The 25,279-nt window shown below is 41.2% G+C and overlaps 1 protein-coding gene across 8 annotated transcripts in view; it reads right to left on the bottom strand.

The window, feature by feature from the left end:
• Positions 1-3,014: 3,014 nt before the first annotated feature.
• The window catches only part of SEPTIN6 (septin 6), a 79,137-nt gene continuing 56,872 nt past the window's right edge, over positions 3,015-25,279 (bottom strand). For 2 of the 8 annotated variants that reach the window (XM_069942841.1, XM_069942840.1), the window contains 5 exons: positions 24,223-24,355; positions 22,127-22,317; positions 21,215-21,339; positions 19,313-19,348; positions 14,730-15,370 (listed from right to left, as the gene is read on the bottom strand). In XM_069942841.1, coding sequence (XP_069798942.1) covers positions 21,252-21,339; positions 22,127-22,317; positions 24,223-24,355 — 412 coding nt within the window. In that variant the 3' untranslated portion in view covers positions 14,730-15,370; positions 19,313-19,348; positions 21,215-21,251. Of the gene's footprint in view, positions 4,422-7,790; positions 9,740-14,727; positions 15,371-19,312; positions 19,349-21,214; positions 21,340-22,126; positions 22,318-24,222; positions 24,356-25,279 lie in introns of those variants that run through there. The other 6 variants (XM_069942839.1, XM_069942846.1, XM_069942845.1 and 3 more) reach the window with 6 other exon arrangements.

Here is a 25,279-nt window from a genome sequence, read left to right as displayed (position 1 = left end):
TCTGCAGATCTCCTGAAGACTGCATTTAGAACCTATGTGTAGGCTGTGGCTGGTATTTAGAGAGGAGACCAACTCGAGCATGCTAGAGTCCGATTGTTCGGCATTTGATTACCGATGGCTGAAGAAGTTGGATGCAGCCCTAAGGAGTCCAGGAAAATATGGATACAACCTATGCCTGTTTAAAGTCCTTGATACTTTATAATATTGTCATCTCAGCTGCGGCTAACAGTAGATCCAGCAACAATATCTGGAACTTTGATTTTGTATTACTGGGGCCAGGTTCACATATTTCTCTTGTACCGGGCATCCTAGCTAAGGTCCCATAGGCACAGTACGGAATCTACACATAATCTGGCACAGTTGTTCTATTGTGTGGTTGTACCAGATCTGCATGTCTTTGGAGGCCTAACATCTAAGGTAGTATGGCGGCAGACAATCTCAAGCGAGGTCTAATTTTTCCATTTTTACCCTGAGCAGCACGTTAACTGATTGAGGTACAGGACTCAGTGGGGAAAGCTGGAGGTTGTATTAGATGGCCTGACCCACAGGTTAAGCAAGCAACGAACTGCTAGATGGGTGCTAGCTTACCCAGCCTATTACACAGCTCAATAATCATGCAGGCAGGGCTGCACAGGCATTGTTAGCGATGTTTGTGCAGCCCTTTGCTTTAATCGGCCGTTGGTTGCACATCACCTATTACACAGAGAGACGTGCAAACGGCGACCAATGATTTTTAACCATGTTGAAAGACTGAGATCAGCCAACAAGAAGCAATATCTGCCTGATTTAGCAGGTAATTGCTCCATGTAAAAGGACTTTAAGGCTTGCACATCAATCAGTCTAGGCAGGGATGAGCAAGGGTGGGAAAAAGGGGTGCATTATGCAGCTCAGCATTGCCTCCTTGACACTTAAATGGAGGGGTGGGCTGGGCAGGGGGCATACGGCCCCTTAAAAGGCATGGCATTGGCAGCAGATGTGCCATTGCCAGATGTCATCTGACATCCTTGACCTGATATCAACAGAGTGGGTTCAGGACCTGAGCCTGCTCTAGACACGGCTAATTAACCATTTAGATGCCACTGTCTAAACTGACAGCGGCATTTAAATGGCCTGTCAAGGCTATTATTGGTGGTCCAATTGGGGGGGGGGGGGGAATCAGCTTCCAATTCGTTCCACAGACAGCCTGTTACACTGTAGCGATCAAGTCAAGTGTCAATCAGTGTATTACTCATAGAAGTCAACTAGGGGGGCTACAAATAAGTGTTAAAAAAAAAGTTTACCATATTAAATTTCAGCCTTGGTTGTTTGCGCCAAAGCATCTTCTTCTGTATCTGTAGTCTTTTATGTAACCATAGCTTAGAAAGGGTTAATTAAAAAAAATACAAAAGACACAAACGTAATTGAATTTATTTTATTGAAAATGTACAGAAAGTGAGATCATGTTGGTCCAAAAGTAAATATGTATACAGTGCATTACCATCCACACATTGTCATACAGAGCAGGCTTAGACACCTTGTTCTCCATTTTATATGTAACTATTACTCCTACCATATTGGGTTGAGTGGAAGTACTGGATGCTAGGAATTACAGTTCAGTAACAGCAGGTGATCCAAATGTTTCCAGCCTTGACATAGGAAGGACCTAAAAGAGTAGTGCAGAATAAACACTGTTGGGAAACCTCAGCAGAGGTCTGGTTAGAATAGGACAAATAAATACATTGTTTATGGGCTTGAAAGTACATGAAGCAACTATCCTAGGAGGTGGATTATAGTCTACCAACTGTACAGGACTTCATTCCCAATGTACAATTAGACTTGGATCAAACACGGCATCTCAGTATCCACTATTTTTTTCCTAGGGAAAACTTGCAATGGTGGCGAAGGGAGGAAACAGATAATCCCACGTAATATTCCTTTCTTTAGGAAGCTGTCAGAGGCTTTTGCTCACTTATAATGAGGTATTTTTGGTTTAAAATTTTCAGTGTGCCTTTAAGAAGCAAGCATTGTAATTGGAATCAAAGTGGCATTTAACCTAAAAATTGTCAGTAACGGCACAGAAAAAACTAACAAAACCCTACAACACAGTGTTTCGTTTACTTCAAAAAGATAGAGGTCATTAAGATTAGAAGGAAAAAAAGAACAAACTGAAAATAAGAAACAGATCTAGTATAAATTAAAGATGTTTTTGTGCCAAACATTGGATGTAAGAACCTGTGCAGTGTGCACAGCAACAAAGATGTATGTGAACTGTGTGCTTTCAATAAAAGTGCTGCTGTTGTGATCGGAGGCCTTATGAAGGGTTAACAGTAGAGTGTACCAATGGTGTTCCATGTACAGCAACCAGAACTAGGGATAAGGGAGTGTATATGGTGCAGAGTGGAAATTTTGTTCAGCATTTTTCTCTCACTTGCTCTTTGTTCAAGAAGCAACTTCAGAACTATACTGTAAGGGCCCTATTCCACCGGACAATTATCGTTCAGATTATCGTTAAATCGTCCGAATCTAAACGATAATCGTTCGGTTGAAATGCAGTTAACGATTAATGACCGAACGAGAAATCGTTGATCGCTTTATAAGACCTGGACCTATTTTTATCGTTGCTCGTTCGCAAAACGTTCGCAAATAGTTTTCATTCAATAAGACATCGTTCGGTCGTTCACCATAGATACGAACGCAATAGCGAATAAATAGCGAAGTAACGATACTCGTTCCATGGAAATGAGTGGACGTTTTCAGGTCTTTCGCAATAGCGGTCGTTTGAGATAGTTAATCGTTAACGATTATGCAAACGAGAAACTAACAGACTTGGTTCTCCTTACAAAGCTTCCCTCTGATTCCCCCATACCTCAAGCATCAGTTCTGGGAGATGTAAAATGGTTTCTGTTAGCACCCCCTTTTGTTTGTTTTGTTTGTTTTTCCCCCCTGTCGCATAGCAGTAGCACTTAATCCAGGGTTAAGGCGTAGGGGGGAATTTATCAAGGCTGTATGCTAGTCGTCCCCCCCCCCCCCCCCCCCCCCCCCCGCCAAGATTTTGTGCAAAAATTTTAAAATAGGCGTAATGTCAAATTTACACCAGCAGAGACTGTGTGAGATGTGCCACATTTAATTTAAGATGCTTGTGCCAGGTAATAAACCTGGTTAATCTTAATACAGCCTGCTTGTACCCAAGACTGGTGCTTCTTAATAAATTCCCCCCACAGGTTATTTGGCCACCATTTTATTTCAAGATATACTCTTTTGGCAACTTTACTTGTTATACTGATATTGAGATACAGGCTGCATTAGAATTCTTCTGGTTGACCAGAACTGGCACACCTCCCCTCTCCTCCTCCTTGCCCCACAAACTGACATACAGTGCTTGACTCCCAGCATGGAACTCTGTACATCAATCAGGTAAGGCCGGTGGGAGGAATTCAGTGGGCTGCCATGGCTTAGCACATACAAAACTGACAGATTCCCCTTTAAGGGGTTGTTTCAGGATAAACATTGGTGGCATAGCATTAGGATATGCCACCAATGTTTGATCAATGAGGATCGGAATGATGTGGTCCTTGGTATTTGTTACATGTGGCAACAGTGCTAGGAACATCCATGCCATTCTGACCCCCACCAGCTTTATCTGGCTTCTTTCAGGCTGCCACATGGTCAGGCATGGACTGTAAAAGGGGCCTTTGAAAGAAAACTGGCAAAGCTGACAGTAGATCAGACAGCACAGAACTTTCCTTGGTGGCATATCCTGTTGTTATGCCACCAATAAGTTCCCAGGTTAAAGCCCATGTGATCTCAATACACACTGTACCAGGAAGGATTCCGTATGAATTCTGGATGCAGACCAGAATGGATTATACGACATGAGACAAGCCGTCATTCTAAATCAGTACAAGATAAGCAAAGCATTTGCAAAGGCATTCTATAAAATGGCATTCAAATGATAACTACCTCTAAAATATTAGATTTACTTGTCAAAATAAAATGAATCTCTTTCTAGATCTGTTGCTTGAACCTATTACACAGAACCAGAACTACTTTTATAAATGGCTTTCTTGTATTAACCTGAGCATCGCTCTGTGGGTAAATAATATAGCAATATACATGATCCAGTATCCATAGCAAAAAAAGGCAAATATATATATATATTTATCTATATAGGTACTCTTGTTACTGATGGACATTAATATGGAGTAGTGTTAGCCGTACATTGTAAAAACCTTCATATGTTCAACGGTTTTCTAACATCTCAATGTATACCATGCAAGTTACAGAAGAGCACTGTTCAAATCATTGACAGCAATGGTTAGGGTTATTATTGGTTTCTTTATAAACTAGTTTCCTTTCCCATTTCCAGATAAAATAGGACCTCTATATCTTCTAGAAAGAGCAGTCTTCTCCTTTAGACAGATGCTGAGATAGATTAAAAGAAGCTAGAGAGAGAAAAGGAGAGAAAAAAGGTGTAATTATCGAGAAAGAGAGACGAGGAGAGGAAAAACAACAGGTCAGTCAAGGGAAATAGTCATTATACGGTTAATGCGAATTTTAAAAGGATAAGTAAAGCATTAGAATGGCAGCATAGTAACATTTTCATCAGATGATTTGCAAAAGTCCAGTCTGCTTAACCCCTCCCAGACCCCAAGAATTTCAGTTTTTAACTCACATTTTCTTCCTACTAAACTAAACCCCAAAAAACTTATTTCGCACTGACCGTTTCATGAGGCTTTTTTTTTCTTTTTTGAGAGGAAAGTTGTTTTACTGGCACCCTTTATTCTTCCCTAACTATATTACAAAGCCAGAAAAAAAATTACATTGTAGAACAAAAAAAAAAAAATCTGTCACAAGTTCTGAATCCTATAACTATTTTTCCACCTACCATTTTCTGCATATGTGACTTTTTAATCACATTTGATTTAAAAAAAATTTTTTGGGGGGGGGGATGTGATGTGACCAAAAGGCAACAATTTTGGACAATTCAGTGCTCAGAAATGTTTAGTTTTTTTAACACCTTTTAAAACCTCTAGAGATATTGATTACGTATTTGATTAGACACAATTGGGGGGGGGGGAATTTATAAAGACCGGTCTTATGTTAGCCCCACCCCCTTTTCCCAGACAGGATTCACTATGAGGCGCACGCCTCTTAGTGAATCCGGCCACCCAGACGCCCGAACCTGCGCCCAGTGTACCAAATCTACACCTGCTTCCAGGTGTAGATTTACAAAATGATCTACGCCTGCAAGCAAGCATAAATTATGATAAATGAGGTGCAGGAAGAGGCCACGCCTCCTCCCTGTCTCCCTGCAGGCGTACTCCAGGGAGAAAAGGGCAAATCTGCACCTTCTCCCTGGCATGTGCCTCAGGCGGACTGTTCATAAATGTCCCCCAATGTGTAGGCAGGCTGTATTAGCAGATCAGTCATAGTAAGGGCCATATTACATGGCCCGATTAGTAATGTAAACGAGTGCCAATCTGCTAAAGTCGTTGCTTGTTTACTAGGCCCATTACATTGCTTAATAGACGTGCAGAAAGAGATGCATGGAGTTCAATAGGGATGTCTGTGAAGCCCTTTCTTTACAAATGTAAAATAAAGTATATATACGCACCTCTCCATGCTCCCCGATGTCTTCCTGGCTTCTCCCCTCAGCCGCCAGTGCAACTTCAGAGCCAATCTCTGGCGGTCCCAAGCGAGGAAGACACAGGGAAGCATGGAGAGCGGTGCATATACATTATTATCTTCACACAGTCATCAGCTGTGCATTGCTAATACACGTAGCGATGTGAAGTCAGGACCAGAAGACACAACCAGCCGATGATCGTAGTCTTTATTAATCAGCCAATTATCGCTCTGTCTAAAAGGGCCCTTAGGGTACTTTTACACACACAGATTTATCTGACAGATCTTTGAAGCCAAAGTCAGGAACAGGCTATAAACTGGGAACAGGTCATAAAGGAAAGACTGAGATTTCTCCTCTTTTAGGCTACAAACCCACTTGGCGGGTCTGCAGCAAGTCCCCTCGCCCCCCCCCCCAATCGCCCCCCTGCAGCCCCAGCCGCCCGATCGCCCGCCCCCCCCCCCCCCCCCCGGGGCTGCAGGGGAGCGATCGGTGCTGCGGGGGGCGTGCGAGCGATCGGCGCTGCGGGTGGTGCGGCTGGCTGCTAGCTGGAGCATATACTTCACCTGGTCCCCACTCCGGCTTGCTGAAGACACCGGGAACTGCCGAAGCAAGCCGGAGCCGGGATCGGGTGAGGTATCAGCTCCGGCGGCTGGGGGGGTTAATGGGGTGGGCGGCAGACAAACTCGCAGCAGGGATGTACATCCCTGCTGCGTGTTTGTCTGCCATTAAAAGTATAGGGCCGGGATCTGCAGAGAGTCTCGCTACAAATACGCAGCGAGGGGACTCGCTGCAGACCCGCCAAGTGGGTTTGTAGCCTTAAAATATATTCTTGGCTTTGCCTTTAATAATCTGTCAGATAAATCTCTGTGTAAAAGGACCCCAAGTCTAGCACTAAAGTGTTTTTTTCTGGCTTGCGGTTCAGTTCTATCAAGATGAATGGAGCTAAATTTTAATACCACACACAATCTAGGAAAGGTGTGATTTTTTTTTTTTTTTTTTTTTTTTTTTTATCTTATCCAGGATTTAGTTGACTGTCTTTTTTAGACAACCTATTTCAAGTAGATCTGGGACATCATTGTAGCCAGTGACTGGCTAAGCTGGCAGTTCCTGCTCTAATGACTAGTCTCAGAAGTAGCAATAAGCGGTGATGAGCAAAGGACTGGCATGGGAGCTGCAGGGGACCCCCAAAAACAAATCAAAATTTATTTTGAACTGGATTTCCCATTTCACCCTTCTAAGTCCTCATGATAATAGCTGACAGCTAAGAGGCAGATCTGAAGGATACAAGCTTCTAACAAGTCAGCTCTAGAATAACAATGCTCATAGTTTATTCATTAACATATTTTTCCAGCCCTAACAGTATTCTGTTCAGCTACTGTAGACATCATTGTAGCTTTGCTCAATGTAATAGTTGTGATCAGCGATCGTATACTGTTGGAGAGTTGGAACTTAGAATTTTTAACATTTGCCAGACAATGCAATAAAATGTGGACATGACATTTACACTTTTGATACATTTATGAGGTTCTATAGAAGGTAACATCAGTGAAACAGCCAATAACGCATTACCCATAGGCTCATGAAATTAAGATTGTTGATTAACTGATGGCATCACTTAGGCCCCCTTCACACGTCCGGAAAAACCACCCGGATTTCCTATCAGGAAATCCGGACGGATTTCCGGACCCATTCACTTTAATTAGGCACGGACACCTTTACGGAAGGGTGTCCGTTCTGGAAAAATGATCCGGAAAAAATAGGACATTTCCTATTTTTGGCCGGAATTCCGGCCCGGACGCCCCCATAGAAGTCTATGGGAGCGCCAGAATCACGGGCACTTTCCTGATGTACATCAGGAGAGTGCCCGGGATTCCGGATCGATTGAGAGCCCGCCGGCACCTCCGCAACCACTGGAACCCCGCCACCGCCCGATCATCACCCCGCACTGTCCGACATGCCCCCCCCCCCCCGATCACCCCACCGCGCCATCCCCCCCCCACGGACCGGACATAAGCTGCCCGCCACCCGATCGCGCCGCCTCTCCCCCCCCACCCACCCCCGGGCCTCTGCCTCGTCTTCCTGCGGGACCGAAGCAGCGCCGCCGCTGCCAATCTCCATATCCGGACCCCCGGACCTCCACCTACGACCTCCCCCCCCCGGACCGGTGACCGGACCCCTCTCCATCCAACCTTGCTGACTCCGGTCCCGAACCTGTCAGCAGGGCATGATGGGAGTTGTACTTCTGCAAGCTGTGGCCATCTAGTTTGCAGAAATACATCTTCCACTATGTCCTATTTTTCCTTCTGATCAGGAAATCCTGAAGGTTTTTCCTGATGGTTTCCTGAAGGTAAAAACGGATTACTGTCAGGAAATCCTGATACTTTCCTGATGACATTTGACGTCTCCTGATCAGGATTTCCTGACAGTAAAAACTGACACGGACGTGTGAATGGGGCCTTACAGGGAACCTGTCATTACTGTCATACTGCCTGAAACACTGACATGCTCTTATCACAGTGCTATGGGACTAAAGTTAAATGCTGTTTCCTGTACTTAGACATTGGGGGAGATTTATCAAACTGGTGTAAAGTGAAACTGGCTCAGTTGCCCCTAGCAACCAATCAGATTCTACTTTTCATTCCTTAAATCTCCCCCATTATGTATAAAGGATAAGTGATATAGGCTGGAACATCCCTTTATTGATCCAAATATAACTCGCTCAGTCATCAATGGGCCTGCTGCAGCTACACAGTGATATGCGTCAGGAATTGTTAGTCATTTCTCCTTAGTAAACCCATTAAAATTTTAAAACATTAACTTTTTTACATAATAATGGAACTAACCCAACCTTGCTGTTTTAGACTTTATTTTTAAGAACGCTCAGACAAGAGACAATGACATAAACATGACATACAGTAGATACAAATTCACATACAAAAACACTCCTATAAAAGACTGTATGACAGTGACAATTAACATGTATTTTTTTCATGACTAACTGGCAAGACCAGCAAAACAGGCCATGACTAAACATAACTCAGGGATACACCTTACACTGAAGCATTAACTGACCGGTTACTTGTTAACAAGGCAAGTGATTGAAGACTTCTGTGCAAAAAACAAAACTGATCATAGAATTATGAGTAAGAGCAGGACACGTATGCGACATGTATGCCAGCATTACTTCTTTTCTGGCTAAAGACTAAAGTAAAGACTAAAGTCTCAATTAGGCCACTCCCTTCCATATGCTCTGTTTTAGCAAATGGACATAAAAGGGATTATTCCCTCCTCTTGGGGCCCTTTCTATGAAGCAGTGTGGAAAGGCATTAACAGTATGAATAGCTGCAAGCTACACTTCATTTATCCCGTAAAGACTGAGAAGTAGTAGTATCCGGCTGGCCGCAGAGTCCCCAAGTAATCACTGGGGAACCAGCTACATTTTCATAATAGGATAAATTCAAGAGGCAGCACCTTAACATTTAAAGGGAACCTGTTATAATGTTTATGCTGTCTGATCCATGGGCCTGTGCTTATGACTCATGATTTAGGCAGCATGAGAGTGATGACTGGTTCCCTTCAATCTGATTTAAAAAATGAACAACATAAAAACTATACAACACAGTTAAAACCCAACATTAGAGTGATAAACATTTACAGTTTTAAACATAAATATTTTAATTTAAAGTTTCTTTAAAAAAAAAAAAAGTTCAAAATACACAACGCTTAAAGGGTTCTCTAAATATAACTTTTTTTTTTTTTTTACATGTCCGAAAAGGACATTGGTGCCAGACTAAACAGGTAGACTTTTTACATTTTGATTGTCCTTAAACAAAAGTTGTATTTCTACAGCTTGTGATGGAGGCAAACAAGGAAAACTACCAGTTTCAACATTCTAATAGAGAAGTTTTCAGACATGTCCAAATCACAAAGCAGAAAAATCTAAAAACTGGAGGAGATCTCATTACAACACTACTACACCTTAAACAGGACTAGTTAATCAGTTTTGAACTGTCTCTAAAAGTTGACAATAGATAAAGATACTAATATGAATGTGATTCCTAAGACGTAGGTGCAATTTTAGGAAGGTATCTTCCATCAGAGTAGTAATATTACTCAGTGCACAGCCAAGGGTTACTGGAAAGAAAAAAAAAATAGTAAAAGAAAAAATAATTAAATTGTATACAACACAACTCTTAACAATAAAACCATTAAACAATACAAAACACAAAACAAGTAATTTTTTTTTTAAAAAAAAGTAGCTACCACTTTACTATTAAAAGGGATTTGGTCATCACTTTAATGCTACCCAAACCACAAGTCATCAGGGGTGGTCTCTGGTTCGCCCCTACCACACCAGCCTTGATTGATAGATCTCTCCAAATACCCAAAAGGTGAGAGAACCATCAATCAAGGCTGGTGGAGCAGGCAGGAGCTGCCAGAGACCGCCCTGATGACACATGGTTTAGGCAGCATGAAAGCTATGAACCTTTTCCATTTAGGGGAGTGGCCCATATTCTAGCAAATAAAGTTTAGTATGTGGCAATTATAAAGAAATCCTGATGTACAAACGCTGTGCCAAGGTGTCATAATACACTCTGTACTCATTTAAACAGAAACATGTGTAGTTTTATATTGCCAAGTGCAGTTATTTCCTAGGAACCTAGAAGGAACCTAGTGTCCCGTAATGATCAGGAGCAGCACTTAGTACTGCATCTCATTCCAATTGAAATGAAAGGTGCCAAATTGCAATAGCAGACACACCCCATAGACATAAGTGGCTCTGTTTCTGGAGAAAAAGAAAAAAAAGCCATATGATTTTCTATTTGAGGATAACCCCTGAGGAGCCTGTGGCTCCAACATTTAACTGCAGAGTTTGTAGACCAGTACTGTAAAGTGGTCAGTAGAGTAGCCATACAATATAAGGGAACAGGTAGGGCTGGGCGATAATGGCCTAAATCAATATCGCGGTTTATCGTACATGTAGCCGCGGTAACGATAAATTGAACGATAATTATGACACGCCCCTTTTAAAGGCCACACCCCTTTTGAAAACCCCATTTTTCGATGTTAAAACAAACGTGAATTTATTCCATATCACAATGTGCAGCAAACTTCACAAGTAATACACAATGTTTTGGCGTCTCCTACACCATTTTCAAGTGCCACTTAAGAATGGCATAAGAGACGCCAAAACATCGTATATTACTTGTGAAGTTTGCTGCACATTGTTATATGGAATAAATTCACATTTGTATCACATCAGAGAGCTGCAGAGTATTTTTACTAGCCCACTTGGTATTCGACTGCTGGCCTCCACAGTTCGTTTAGTGTGCTGCCTATATTGTTTGCTCTATCTATCTATGTATATATCTATCTCCTCTATCTATTATCTATCTATCTCCTCTATCTATCTCCTCTATCTATCTATCTCCTATCTATCTATCTATCTATGTATATATCTATCTCCTCTATCTATCTCCTCTATCTATTTCCTCTATCTATCTATCTATCTATCTCCTCTATCTATCTATCTATCTCCTCTATCTATCTATCTATCTATCTATCTATCTATCTCTCTATCTCCTATCTATCTATCTATCTCCTATCTATCTATCTCCTATCTATCTATCTCTCTATCTATCCCTCTATCTATCTCTATATCTATCTATCTATCTATCTATCTCTATATCTATCTAACTCCTCTATCTATCTATCTATCTATCTAACTCCTCTATCTATCTCTCTATCTCTCTATCTATCTATCTATCTATCTATCTCCTATCTCTCTTTCTATCTATCTATCTATCTCCTATCTATCTATCTCCTATCTATCTATCTCCTATCTATCTATCTCATATCTATCTATCTCCTATCTATCTATCTCCTATCTATCTATCTCCTATCTATCTATCTATCTATCTAACTCCTCTATCTATAGACCAAAAAATAGGGTTCCAGCTTGAAAACAGTGCTGATTGTGGCATCGAAACGTTGCTGCTGCATGTTCCTTTGAGCAAATAAACTACACTTTTCTTCCCTATTGGAGTGCCGGAACCCTATTTTTTAGTCTGTATATGTGCACGAAGGATACTTAGTGCGGGGTGGCACCCTATACCTTTACTGCTGGAGTGCTGTGGATTTTCTGATTGCTCTATATCTCTATCTCTCTCTCTCTATCTTTCTCTTTCTCTATCTCTCTCTATCTTTCTCTCTCTATCTCTCTCTCTTTCTCTCTCTCTTTCTCTGTCTCTCTATCTTTCTCTCTCTCTCAGTTGCTGCAGGGGGTCAGGTATAGGTGGACACCTCCTTGCTCCCCCGGGCACCGCTCTCTCTCTCCCGCACAGGAATCCTCGGCCCCTGTCACGCAGTGATGTAGCACATGTATCTGTGTCCCGGACTGAGCGTCACACATGGCCGCTTCCAGCACTGACAAAACATAACAGGGCTCCGAGGATTCCAGTGCGGGACAGAGTGCGGTGGCCAGTGAAGCATGAAGGTGCCGACCCATACCTGACCCCAACTATATATGCGGGAGAGGGGGGGCAGGGCTCACCGTGCAGCTTACAGAGAAGTTAGGAGGAGAGAGCCGCCCGGCAGCAGCGCTGAGCTCACACTGGAGGGGACGCTGCCGTCTGTGTGCAGCCTGTCACATCTCCAGCCTTTTTCTTCAGCCCCCACAGCAGGATCCCTTGTCCTGCAGCAGTATATGTGCGTCCTGGCTCGGGAGGTGAATCGGAGCATAAGCTTTCCAGCCTCCGTCTCTCCACCCGGCACCCCTCTCTCTCTCCTTGCACCAGAGCATGCGGCCGCCGGGTGTGGGGGGAAAATACCGCAGATACCGTCCTGGCAGAGTTGAGGTCGGTTAACCGACGCCAGTGACGGTATCGGTATTTTTGCGGTATACCGCCCAGCCCTAGGAACAGGTCCCTTTTTACACCACAAAAGTATGGGGAGCTTATAGTTCCAGCAAGTGTTTTTTTGGGCAGAGCTTGTATTACTTGCCATAGCAAGTTAAAGTTCTAACAAGAATAACAGACAGCAATACTGATGTGTACTGTACTTATGTACTATACAAGTCATGAAAGGACTGCATGATCATCTGTGCTATAGTTATATAACTTTGGGATCGCACAATTTCATGACCCCCAGAACATTCAAATAATATTTATATTACAAAAAGTACACTATAAGAACAAGTCCCCCAAAATGTATTATTTTTTTTTAACAATTCAGTACATTTACTTCAGAAAAAGCTACTATTCAAAAATGACATAAAAAGATCTTCAAACATCCACAGTTGCTAACTAGTGCCAATTAGCCATACTGGCACTTATTTGCAGTACCTTCAGAATGCACAATGATTCAATCAGCCATGCTGCACGAATGTTAATGCGTCCATTTAAATCTATTGCTATCGGCCACACATCCCGTTTACACAGGGATATGTGCTGCTGCTAATAGCAATAGATTTTTAAGCCTACATAAAAGATACGATCAGCCGAGGATCAGGAGCCTGCCAGCTCCTCTGTTGATCGTTATCACTTTTACACTGGCCGATTATCAGCCAACGCAGCGTTTCTAGCAATGCTACTGTCCGATAATTGACCTGTGTAAAAGGGCCTTAAAGTGTACCTGTTGTTCGTAAAACCTTTTTTAGAGACATAAACAGAAAAAATGCTGCTGCAAGTGTCAGGACTCACCGCATATACTCTCTCCGTTGTACACATGTTAAAAACCTGTACAAGATTTTTTTTGAGCTTCTTAGCAAACCATTTGATCAAATAGAATGTACCATCTCACCACATTAAGGTGAACCCCTATACAAACAATGGCCTCTCTTGGACTATAAAGGCCCTATTACACCAAGCAATTACGGCCGATAATAACTTGGTGTAATAGCTAGTGTTAAAAGGCAACGATCAGCCGACATGCATGATGTTGGCTGATCCATGTATTTTAACATGTTGACAAAAAAAATTACAACAACAAGCAGGTAAGATAGCCATCTCCTATGGCCTGCTGTCACTGCATGTCACTTGCTCCTTCAGATCAGCCTGTGTTATAGGGCCTTTAGTCTACAAAACTAGGCATACAGGATCCAACTGAACGCTGTTTAAAAAACACAGGAGAGTGCAAGCTAAAAGGAGGTAGCCACACCCCCACATATAACACAAAAAGCAAAGAAATAGCCAGCACTATTTCTTTGCATTATATTTTATAGAGAAATGTCAAAAGTTTTGATCAGTCTGGGTCCCAGTGTTTAGACCCGTACCGATAGGGGAACTGCAGTGTGGTCCTCTCCCAGCTCTATGTTAGTAAAATTTAAGTCTATGGACTCTTTATTTCTAACACAGAGTAGGGAGCAGACCTGCAGCAGCATGTCCTCTCGTGCTCATTCTCCTGATTGGTACAGGTCTTTATGACATATTAACATTTTTACAAATGACAGGTACACTTTAAGACCTTTGAACAAGCATATTGTACCCAGTATAACTTTACGTCAGGTGTTATATATGTAGAAATGCCTTGCCTTTTTATATATATATGCAGCTCCCCAACAGATCTGTGTGTCTGCATTGGTATATAGCTTGCATCTGACGAATTCATTGACTAAAATTCACAATATATACCTTCAATGGAAGTCAGTGATGTATACCACTGTATAGGCATATGTTTCCCAAAGGGAATGGTTTACTAAGGAACACCATAATTTTCTATTCCATGGCATACATTTTTGTAGTATACAGACATGTACAGGCTAAATGGACACTCTTTCAGGCTCCATCAGGTAATATATGGAGCCCTATGGATACACTTGGCATGCATGACAAACATGATGTGAACAGGGTTTTACTCTTTTCCCTACTACTTGCACAGACAGTAGGCTAACAAAAAGACAATACAAAGGGAAAAGAGTAACACGTGACTACTGGATCAGACTACATACAGTTCATTTGTAGTCGGTTTTCGTGGAGACATGCAGGTACATGCAGGTCAAGACATGTATAAAGCAGAAGAATCAAAAAGACTATTTGCAAAGCATTTTCATCTTATTCTATTTTATATGCTCATGAACTACTCAAAAAGGAGGTGAAAGAAGCACACATTGTATTAAATTGTCAACGAGGACATCCCAGTTCAGGAAAGGTGGGAAGCCGTGGCTCTGAAAAGGTTTGCATGTGCAGCTCTAGTTTACAAGTGACACAATTAAGCAAAAAAGACATAGTAAGTTTATTTATTTGCTTAGAACTTGTACAAACTTGAAAAAGACAAATGTAACTCTGGATGTTCTTACACTAAATAATAAATTTAACACTTTTTGAGGATAGAAAGATTCCTAAAACAGTACTGTCCAAAACAAAAACTCTAGCAAAAAATTGTAGCTCTAAAAGTCCAACAAGAGAGAAATATAGGAAATATCACTTTAAGACCAGTCTAGAATAATCAAATCAGTGTGATTCTATCCTTTCACGTTAAATGGTGCACAACACACATAGGAGAGATGCTTAAAGTCGGGATGTCAGTGGAGCAGATGTAACATGGATTTATTAGCAGGACATGCAAAAAAGCGAAATAATGAGGGGAAATAAAATATGCATCACTGCCGTCCTTGTACAACTCATGAAGTCTTCTACAAGCTGCCAAGAATTCAGGCTTTCATGCAAAGAAATAGACGGTGATGGGTTGGGAGCTGATGATATGGTAAAGGAACATGAGGGAATTAATGCAATGTGCCAAAGTAACGTGTATTACAGGAAACCAGAACTGTGAAAGAAACACAAAGAATCAAAATGGATTAATGTCATGGGTAAAAACAAATCCTAATGGTTACTGCAGAAGGCATGCAAGGAAAAGATGGTCTGAAATTAAATTTATGCAGAAATATTATACAATATTTAAAGGGGTAGTGCGGCGCTAAAAAATTATTCACAGAATAACACACATTACAAAGTTATACAACTTTGTAATGTATGTTATGTCTGTGAATCGCCCCCTTCCCGTGTCCCACCACCCCCGCCCGTGTACCCAGAAGTGTGGTGCGCTATACATACCTGATCCGTGTCACGCATGTCCTCCATCTTCTGCCAAACGTCATCTTGGGACACGGGAAGGGGGCGATTCACAGACATAACATACATTACAAAGTTGTATAACTTTGTAATGTGTGTTATTCTGTGAATAATTTTTTAGCGCCGCACTACCCCTTTAAGGAGAGAAAAAAAAAAAAAAAACACAACACAATAGCAACATGCACACATTACACCTGCAGTAACACTGATCTACCACAAGGAGGTCTCTTAACACAGTCGCAAAAAAAAAACACCCCAGGCTTTTAGTGCAGATTTTCATATGATCATTATACAGCTTATAAATAGATATAAGACACTGTTCACAGTGACTATATGTAATAATAGAACATATACTGCACAGTATATAGAACAATCTATAGAGAGAATGGGAAACAGGTTGCCATCATCTCTATCCCTTGTCATTGCAGAGATTAACTATTTTTGGCCTACTCAGCTGTATGACACACTATATATATATATATATATATATATATATATATATATATATATATATATATACGGCTTAACGGCTACATATAGGTGACAACATACAAGGTTAATAGCATGAATGCATATTACAAGAAGACAGCAATAAAGTGGCTGAGCAGTAATCCTACTCTATCGGAATGCAAGATATGGGCCTGTCATTAATAATAGACTTTTTCCAATTTCCCTTCATATGGCCTTTTATATTTCACCTAAGCTTATTTTCTTTCTTTATTTCCTTCCTCTCCTTTGTATGTGACAATAGGGGATTGTCTCCTAGACATTTCCAACACAGGCAGAAAAAGGAAGCATTACATAGGCATTCAGCTGTCACTATATCACTGTATTTTCTTGGAAAGCAAGTTCTGCAGGAAAAAAACATGCGCCAGCAAAGGAAATGGCAACTATGCGTTGCTGCCTAGAAGGATTACTGAACATTAACAGGGAATTCTACAATGTGTGAAGACAGGATAGTGTGCATTATGGCTAATGTGGCCTCCCTAAACTGCAAGTAAGGAAAGGGGACATCAGGTACAGATACTCAGATTCTATTCTATCTTGAGGATATCCCTATGTAGACCTCTGACAGTAAGCTCAAACAGAGTAGTATTGTTACCATAGACATCAGTTATGTCACTGCTTATAATAACACCATGTTGGGTAAATGGAGGCCAGTAAAAACATTTCATGCATGAGCACTGCAGATACACTGAGGACAGAGCAGTTATTACAAGTTCAGAGTCTCCAGGATCAAACAATGCATTAGACACTGGACAACACAGCTCAGCTCATGGCTACAAACATTTAAATAACACCACCTGGGACATTTTAAGTGTGAGAAGTAAAAAGGCAAGTCACGCAAGGTATTAGTATAATAAAGACAATGATCAGCCTAGGAGATGATCATTGGCTCATCGCTGTCTTTCAGCATGTTATAAAACCATCAGCCGATGTCTGCACATCGGTCTGTGTCATAGGAGGTGCAAGGATGGCGGCTAATTAAATCTAGAAAATAATAAAGATGTATACTTACCTGTCCACATTCCGTGATGTCCTCCTGCCTGTTACCCACTCACCACAGCTGAAGTTGCTCAGCCAATCACTGCCATTCGGTCTCGACCAGTGGTAAGCTTAGCTGCCTCTAACTTCTGAGACAGGTGTAGAAGCTTCAGCGGCAGCTCTAATCAAATGGAAACAGTCAGGAGCACACCAGGGAGCATGGAGAGGTAAGTATCAAACTTTATTATTTACTATATAAAAGCAAGGTCTGCATGATGATTAAGCCTTAAAATAGGCTCTGTAAGCAAGCGCTGATCGAGATGATCAGCGCTCGCTAACATGGGGTATTAGGGTCCATTTACACAGGAAAATTATCTGACAGATTATCTGCCAAAGATTTGAAGCCAAAGCCAGGAACAGGCTATAAACAGAGATCAGGTCATAAAGGAAAGCCTGAGATTTCTCCTCTTTCTAAATCCATTCCTGCCTTTGACTTCAAATCTTTTGTAGATAATCTTTCTGTGTAAATGGACCCTTAGGTATGACCTGATCTCTGTTTATAGTCTGTTCCTGGTTTTGGCTTTAAATCTTTGGCAGATAATCTGTCAGATAATCTTTCTGTGTAAAAGGGCCCTTAGGCAGTCTAATATGGCCCTTAATCTGTGTCTGGTTTACTAAGGGTTGTATTAGATGGCTTGATGCCTCCTATAATACGGATTGATAATCGTTTAGCAAGGGCTGCACGGACACTGTTAGCGATGTCCATGCAGCCCTTGCCCTTAAACTGTATACATTACCTCTTCAGGGCCCCCACAGTGTTCTTCCACCCTCTGCTTACTTCCTGGAGTCCCCATTGTAGCTTCAGAGCGGATCTCTGAACTGACATGCTTTTCAGCCAATCACTGGATGGATGCCATGGCCAGTGATTGGCTTAGCGGCCTGTCAGTCCAAAGAACGGCTCTGAAGCTACAACGGCGGTTCCACGAAGCGAGCAGAGGGCAGAACAACACTGGGGGCTTTGGAGAGGTAATGTATACAGTTTATTTTTATTTTATACAGTCATCAGCCGTTGGCCACACATAGGTATTAGGGTACTATTACACGGAACGATAATCGGCCCGATTCGGCCGATTATCGCTCTATGTAATAAATACAACGATCAGTCGATGACAACGATCATCGGCTGATCATTGATATAGGTTTGGACCTATTTGTCGGGCGCCAAACGCGCACCGCTACGTGTAATAGCGGTGCACAGCCAGCGGCTGACGATATACATTACCTATCCACGTTCCAGGGCTGCTGCTGTGGTCTTCTTCTCCACCGGTCCCGCTCGCTCTAACTTCAGAGTGGCCTGTCAGCTGACAGGCCGCTCAGTCAATCACATGTCATTGGCCGGGCGGCCTGTCAGCTGACAGGCCACTCTGAAGTTAGAGCGCGCGGAACCAGTGGAGAAGAAAACCGCAGCAGCAGCCCTGGAACGTGGATAGGTAATGTATGTACTTACGCAAGGGCTGCAAGGACATCGGTAACTATGTCCCTGCAGCTCTTGTTTAACAATTATCGGGCCGTGTAATAGGTCCAGAAAACGAGCGACAACCTAGCAGATCGCTGCTCATTTACAGGTAGTATCGGGCCCCCATCACCCTTACACTTAGCAATGTGCAGTCAGAGGCCAATGATTTTAGGTCAGGACCAAAAGACACGATCAGCCACTGATCACCAGCTAATCGTTGTCTGAGCAATAATCCCCTTAATTCAGCCAATTATCGCTCTGTGTAATACGACCCTAACCAAATCAGCCTGTCTACATTAGTCAAGACAGAGACGGGGGGCTTAGCTAATGAACTAAGCCAGACAACCTGCCCCCTTTAATCAGGAGGAAGCAATTTTATGCCCATGTTAAAATGAATGCAGAGGTGGCAAAAATGTTGCATCAGTGTCGTTTTTATCCTTAAAATGTATATTAAATAAGTTCTGTTAGTTTCTATTTAAACAACTCAAACATCTTTTTACACCAAACACCCCAGTAAAAGAGAAGTATTATATTCATTCAATCTAGTTATAAGTTGATATGCCAGTCTGTGAGCTGGGACTACAGACATAATTTACTCCATAATTCCCCATCTTAGTTTATTTTACAGTAGCTTACCAGAGCCATGCGCCATGCAGCAAACAGCAGAATTAACTGTAAAAACAGCACACAGGTAACAACGAATGGGAATGTGAAATGTTATTAGGAAAAACAAATAAAAAAAACTAGTAATATGATGGATAAATAAAACAAAATAGACAATTGCATGCACTATACAAATACACCTGAGGGCCATTTACCATAAGAGTATCAGTAATAATTCTGCTTATGGAACACGCTTATGAAATTTGGAAATCTATTGAAAATGACATCTGAAGGGCGTTACATTCTCTCTGGTGGTTCTGTGTCAGCTATGGAAGTCCTATGGACAGCTGCTCAACTCACTCCTGTCTCCATAGATATGAACATATTGGAGGAGTTGGGTATATATTAAAGGGGTTCTCTAGGCTTAGAAAAACAAAGCATACCATAAATCATCAACCAAATAGAAAGAGCCCAAGCATTTTGTCAAGTCTTTTCAGTCCCTGTAATAAAGGGATAGCATGTCACAGAAATTATACATCTTTGCTGGAACGCTTAAGTGAATGACCCTCAGGATATAATACAAACTCGAGATAAAGTTAGTACTACATGTTAATCCACATCACAAAATACAAATGTATCTTTTAAAAAAAAAGTCAAAGCAAGCATGGATTAAGTAAAGCATTAATCCCTACTTCCTATTCTATACATTAAATATAATAACTAATGCATGCAATGATAGAATTCTATACTGATGTAGCGGTATGATGGTAACAGCATGAATAAAAAGTAGCCCCACATTAGAACTTTGGCAGATCCTGTGATGGTCCAATGAGGGTCTTATGAGTGTAAAGGGTACAAACACACACACCGTATACTCAGCAGATACGCAGCAGATTTGATGGTGCAGATTTGATGCTGTGTTCAGTTATTTTGTTCTAATCTGCTGCGTATTTGCTGCGTATCGCAGCAGTAAATACGCTGCGTATAAGGTGTGTGTGTTTATACCCTAAAGGGCTTTGTTCTGCAGCAGCTGGCAACAGGTATGTCTAGGATATAGCATACTGTTCTGCTAGATTGTGTGTAACCTATCCCACTTTTCCCTTTCATGTTAAGTTTTTATATGTAATCGAAATCAAATGTGATTTCAGCTTTTTTGTGTGATCTTCTAACCAAAGTTCACTTTCCTCTGTTGAAAGCGGCAGCAGATGTGAGGTCTGGCCACTGCCTATGCTCTGCCCATCTTTGCAGCTGCTAGACATGCAGAATGGAGAAGAACACCTGTCAGATTTTTGCAATAAATCTAATTACATATAAAAAATAAAAAAAAAAATAAAAAAAAAGTGTATTGGTAAAAATATCTGTCATCACATTGGAATCGGATTGGGGGAAAAAATGCAATACCCAGAGATGTAACTAGAAATGGCTGGGCCCCATAGCAAACATTTCATTGCCTCCCCCCCCCCCCCCTTCCCGACTGACCACTAAGCTATCAAGTGTAGTCATACTGCAAGCACTCTACAGGGGTGCTTTTAGTTAAAGGGACTATTGCAGATCCCCGGGAGGCCTGCTTGGCTACCTGGTCGGCAAATGATGACAGCTCAGAGGACCTAGTATATTGCAGGAGGAGTGGGCTCCATAGCAGGCAGTGGGCTCCATAGCAGGCACTATGGCTGCTACAGTGGTAGTTCTGCCCCTGGCAATACCAGTGGTGGAACCTTGTTTGGTCTTAAATTGATTGCATGGAACTTAAAGAGTTGCCTATAATACAAATTTCATTATGGCTCTGTCATCCTCAGTGATAAAAGTTAGGCTGTGTTAAACCTCTGCATAGGTAATTCTGTTTCTCTGTTTTACCATAGGACCATGATAATAAAATTAAGGCTGTCACACATCCAACACAAGATGGACACTAGCAGCTTTAAAGACTTGACTGACTTGTAATGGGGTCCATCAGGCTTCTTTACGTTATCCATCATTTTGACAGGAAGAATGGCACTGCAGGCTTTGCTATTTTTTCCTTTAAGTTTGACAGAATCTGTGATGGATGCTTGAACAGACCTCTAGCACAGATAGAAACAGAGCCTACGGTAGACTTTTCATCCACAAATAAGCTAACCTCACTTAGCTAAGCTACATTTTACAAAGCAGGTAATACTGAAAATCTGTATGGAATGTAGTATAACTGTGTATTCCAAACTCTAAATGCTTGAACAGACAATGCAAATCAGTGCTACGAGTCCACCTCCTTTATTGACCCACATTAATAAAGAAAGGGCTGCCAGCACAGTAGGTCCCTTAGGTCATGAATGAGTTGGACAACAGTGGTTGCCACATCATTTTATTATAAAAAGCACATGCTTGTGCCTTATCCCTTCCAATATAAACTGCTGTTTACACGCATGTTTGAATCAACAGGCAGTCTGCAATACAATCCAGATAACAGGCTACTGCTCCAACTAGCAGATTTCAGATATGCCCCAATATTTTTTATCAGAAGGTCTGAATTGTCCTGAATCCCCTTCTGTTCTCAGTATGTCAAGCTGTCAGCATGCTATGACTGTTACTAGAGTGGCCACACCATAACCAGTATCTGTACACTCATTAGAACATCACTGACTGTAGAGTTGAGCTGGGTGGTAGGCTTTACAGAACACTCTTCCAGAAAAGCAGGATTTGGAAACCCTACAGAACATTTATATGCACATACAATAGTAGCAGAGCAAAGTTTGTCATCTGACAGCTCATTGTATGTTATCTGTGGCTTTGAACATGAATGCAGGTTATCCTATTGCATCATAGAAACATAGATCACCTCCTTCTGTTTTACACAGTGATTGGATTACTTACTTTTTCCTCTCCTTCTCTCGTTTCAGGGTCTGTGATCCACCTGCTTGTTGTGCCTGGGACTGAAGCAATTCTGTGGCAGTCTTACGCTTTTTAAATTCATTTACTTCGTCTTCCAAGCTTTTCTTTTTGTCTTCTAGTTTTTTCTTTTCGTCTTGATGTAGTTTCTTCAGACGGTCAAACTTCTCGTGAAGCTTCAAAAAGACAAATATTTTTCAGCAACTACATTTCTTGTAGGATAATTCTTCCTGTTAGGTTTTGTTCACACTGCAATGGATTTCTACGTTGCTGGGATACTGTTAGTTATGCCACCATATACCACAGGGTGCACCCATTCACTTAAATGGACAGAATGTAATGTACTAGTGACTAAGTTACTATATGGTGTCAGAGAAGGGCAGGTAACAATTTTGACAAAATTGTCATATACAAAAACCTGACGTACAAGAGGACAGCTTAAAACGAATGTGATTAATACTCCTTTATAAAGACGAAAGGGAAACCGATGTTTACTTAAAGGGGTTGTCTAGAGAAAATCTTTTTCTTTTAAATGAACGGGTGTCAGAAAGTTATATAGTTTTGTAATTTATTTCTATTAAAAAATGTCAAGTCTTCCCATACTACTAAACTACTATATGTCCTGCAGGAAATGTTTTATTTTCAATCTCACCCAGTGCTCTCTGCTGATATCTCTGGCCGAGACAGGAACTGTCCAGAGCAGAAGAGGGATTCATAGAAAACAGAGACAGAGTTCCTTTCTCGGCCAGAGTTGTCAGCAGAGAGCACTGTGTTAGACTGAAAATAAAACAACATTTTCTGCGGGACATTCAGCAGCTGATAAGTATGGGAAGACTTGAGATTTTTAAATAGAAGTAAATTTCTAATCTATATAACTTTCTGAAACCAGTTGATTTGAAAGCAAAATATTTTCACTGGACAACCCCTTTAAATGACTTATGGCAAGATACACATGGTGGGAGTTCAGAATGTTCGAGGACACTGGGAACCTAAAGATTTTTCTCAGTCCACACAATCAAATGCACCACAAAAAGAAAAACCTAAAAGTGAAATATAAACCAAAAACATAAGAGCACATCTGATATTGGACATCATCCTGTGCTAATGAAGTGTGACTTTGATGGTGGTTTGTGATTTGCATTTCTAGGCAGCTGCTACATCTTTAGTAACATAAACAGTACCTTAGATCTACTGTGCTGAATCGGCTTATATTAAAAGGGGCATCAAATAAATGGTTAAAGTAAAAAGCACACTTTTAAGAACACTTTGTTAGTTTAGCAGTCTGCGAATTACAGAAACAGCCTAGTAGAAATCAGACTGGAAAGAATATGCAACTTCCTCTGGGGCATTTTATGTAGTGTGTCTCCAAATGTTATTTTTTTTTTTTTTAAATCTATGTCATTTACCAATATAACTTTCTGGCACCAATTGATTAAAGAAAAACGTTTTTTTCTAGAGTGCCCCCATAATTTGCTTTTGTTCGCTCCCAATTCCAGCTTAGGCTGGGTTCACACTACATTTTTGCAATCAGTTATTTTCATCCTTTTTTTCCAAAAATCAGATGAAAAACAAATGGACAAAACGGATACGTGTATATGCATCCGTTTTTAACAGTTTTTCAATTGAATTCCATTATAATAAAAAAACCGGATAAAAACGGATCCGTTTTTCTAACATACACAAAAATGTAGTCGACCTTGTTTTTGTGTCTGTTAAAAAAAAAAAAAAAAAAAACCAGATCAAAACGGATGCACACACGTATCAGTTTTTTTGTTTTTCGCAAAAAAAAAAAAAAAAAAAAAAAAAAAAACGGATTGCAAAAACGTAGTGTGAACTCAGCCTTAGTAACATCTTTAGAATGGGGTATGGTGAAGGGATGGCGTTTAATGATCTGCTGCAGGCCAGTTGTGTTACAGCCAGACACAGGGTATGAGGAGAGGGGGTATGACATGGCTGAACTCCTGGGCCAAAAAATCTTAACTACTCTGTTTTAATTGCAATATGAGAAGAAAAAAAATAGAGCAAAAGAAAAGCCCTAAAACATAGAAAAATAGAAAAAAAAAAAATGAAGAGATGGGCACCTCTTTTTCAGCTTCCTTCAGCTCGGCCTCCTTCTCTTTTACCCTTTGAACAAACATCTGCCTCATTTCTTCCTCTTTCTTCTGCAGTTCTCCTAGAAATTCATTCCTTTTTGCTTCATAGGTCTCCTGCAAACTAAATGCAGCAGTAAGAATGAATATCTTTGGTACACAGCTATTGGCTGAATAAGGTTGTCAACACTCTTTTCATGCAGGTACTTTGTTTTGAACACATATCTACAGAGATCATCCAATAAGTGTTAGCTTAAAGAGTCACTGTCATTTAGATTATATCTATCTATCTATCTATCTATCTATCTATCTATATACACACATATATATATACACACACACACAGTGGTACCTTGGCTTAAGAGTAACTTGGTTTAAGAGCATTTTGCAAGAAGAGCTCACAGTTTTTCAAAATTGTGACTTGGTTTAAGAGCATTGCTTCGGTTTAAGAGCTCCTGGTATTGGGTGGGAGCGTAAGTGGGGGAGGGACATGGTCTGCATAGCGGGGACTACAGCCCTGTACTCTGACCCAGGAAGTCTCTCTCCCCTTCCAATTTATAGCAGATCCACTTCAGGCTGGGGCTTGCATCAGGGGACAGGACTGTAGGGGTAATCTCTTTATAGCTGTAACCCCTCTCTCCCCGGACAGAGAGTGCTGCTATACTGTGTCCACATCTGCCCTGCTCATTCCTTCATACTCCCTGCAGTGTCTGTCAGTCCTTGTGTTTCCCATCCTCTCCATTCCTGCTATAAATGTTCCTGCACTCACACTTAGCTATACACACTGCTGCTATAATGTGCTTGCACTCACACTCAGCTATACACACTGCTGCTATAATGTGCTTGCACTCACGCTCAGCTATACACACTGCTGCTATAATGTGCTTGCACTCACACTCAGCTATACACAATGCTGCTATAATGTGCCTACACTCACACTCAGCTATACACACTGCTGCTATAATGATTATAAAATGATTTTTGGGGTGTGGAACCAATTGTCTACATTTCAATAATTTCTTATGGGAAAATTTGCTTTGGTATAAGA

Source organism: Dendropsophus ebraccatus, chromosome 10 (genome assembly GCF_027789765.1).
Source record: "Dendropsophus ebraccatus isolate aDenEbr1 chromosome 10, aDenEbr1.pat, whole genome shotgun sequence".
NCBI classification, from domain to species: Eukaryota; Metazoa; Chordata; class Amphibia; order Anura; family Hylidae; genus Dendropsophus; species Dendropsophus ebraccatus.
The sequence above is the reverse complement of the archived record's forward strand: the minus strand, read 5'-3'. Positions and strand labels throughout refer to the sequence as shown.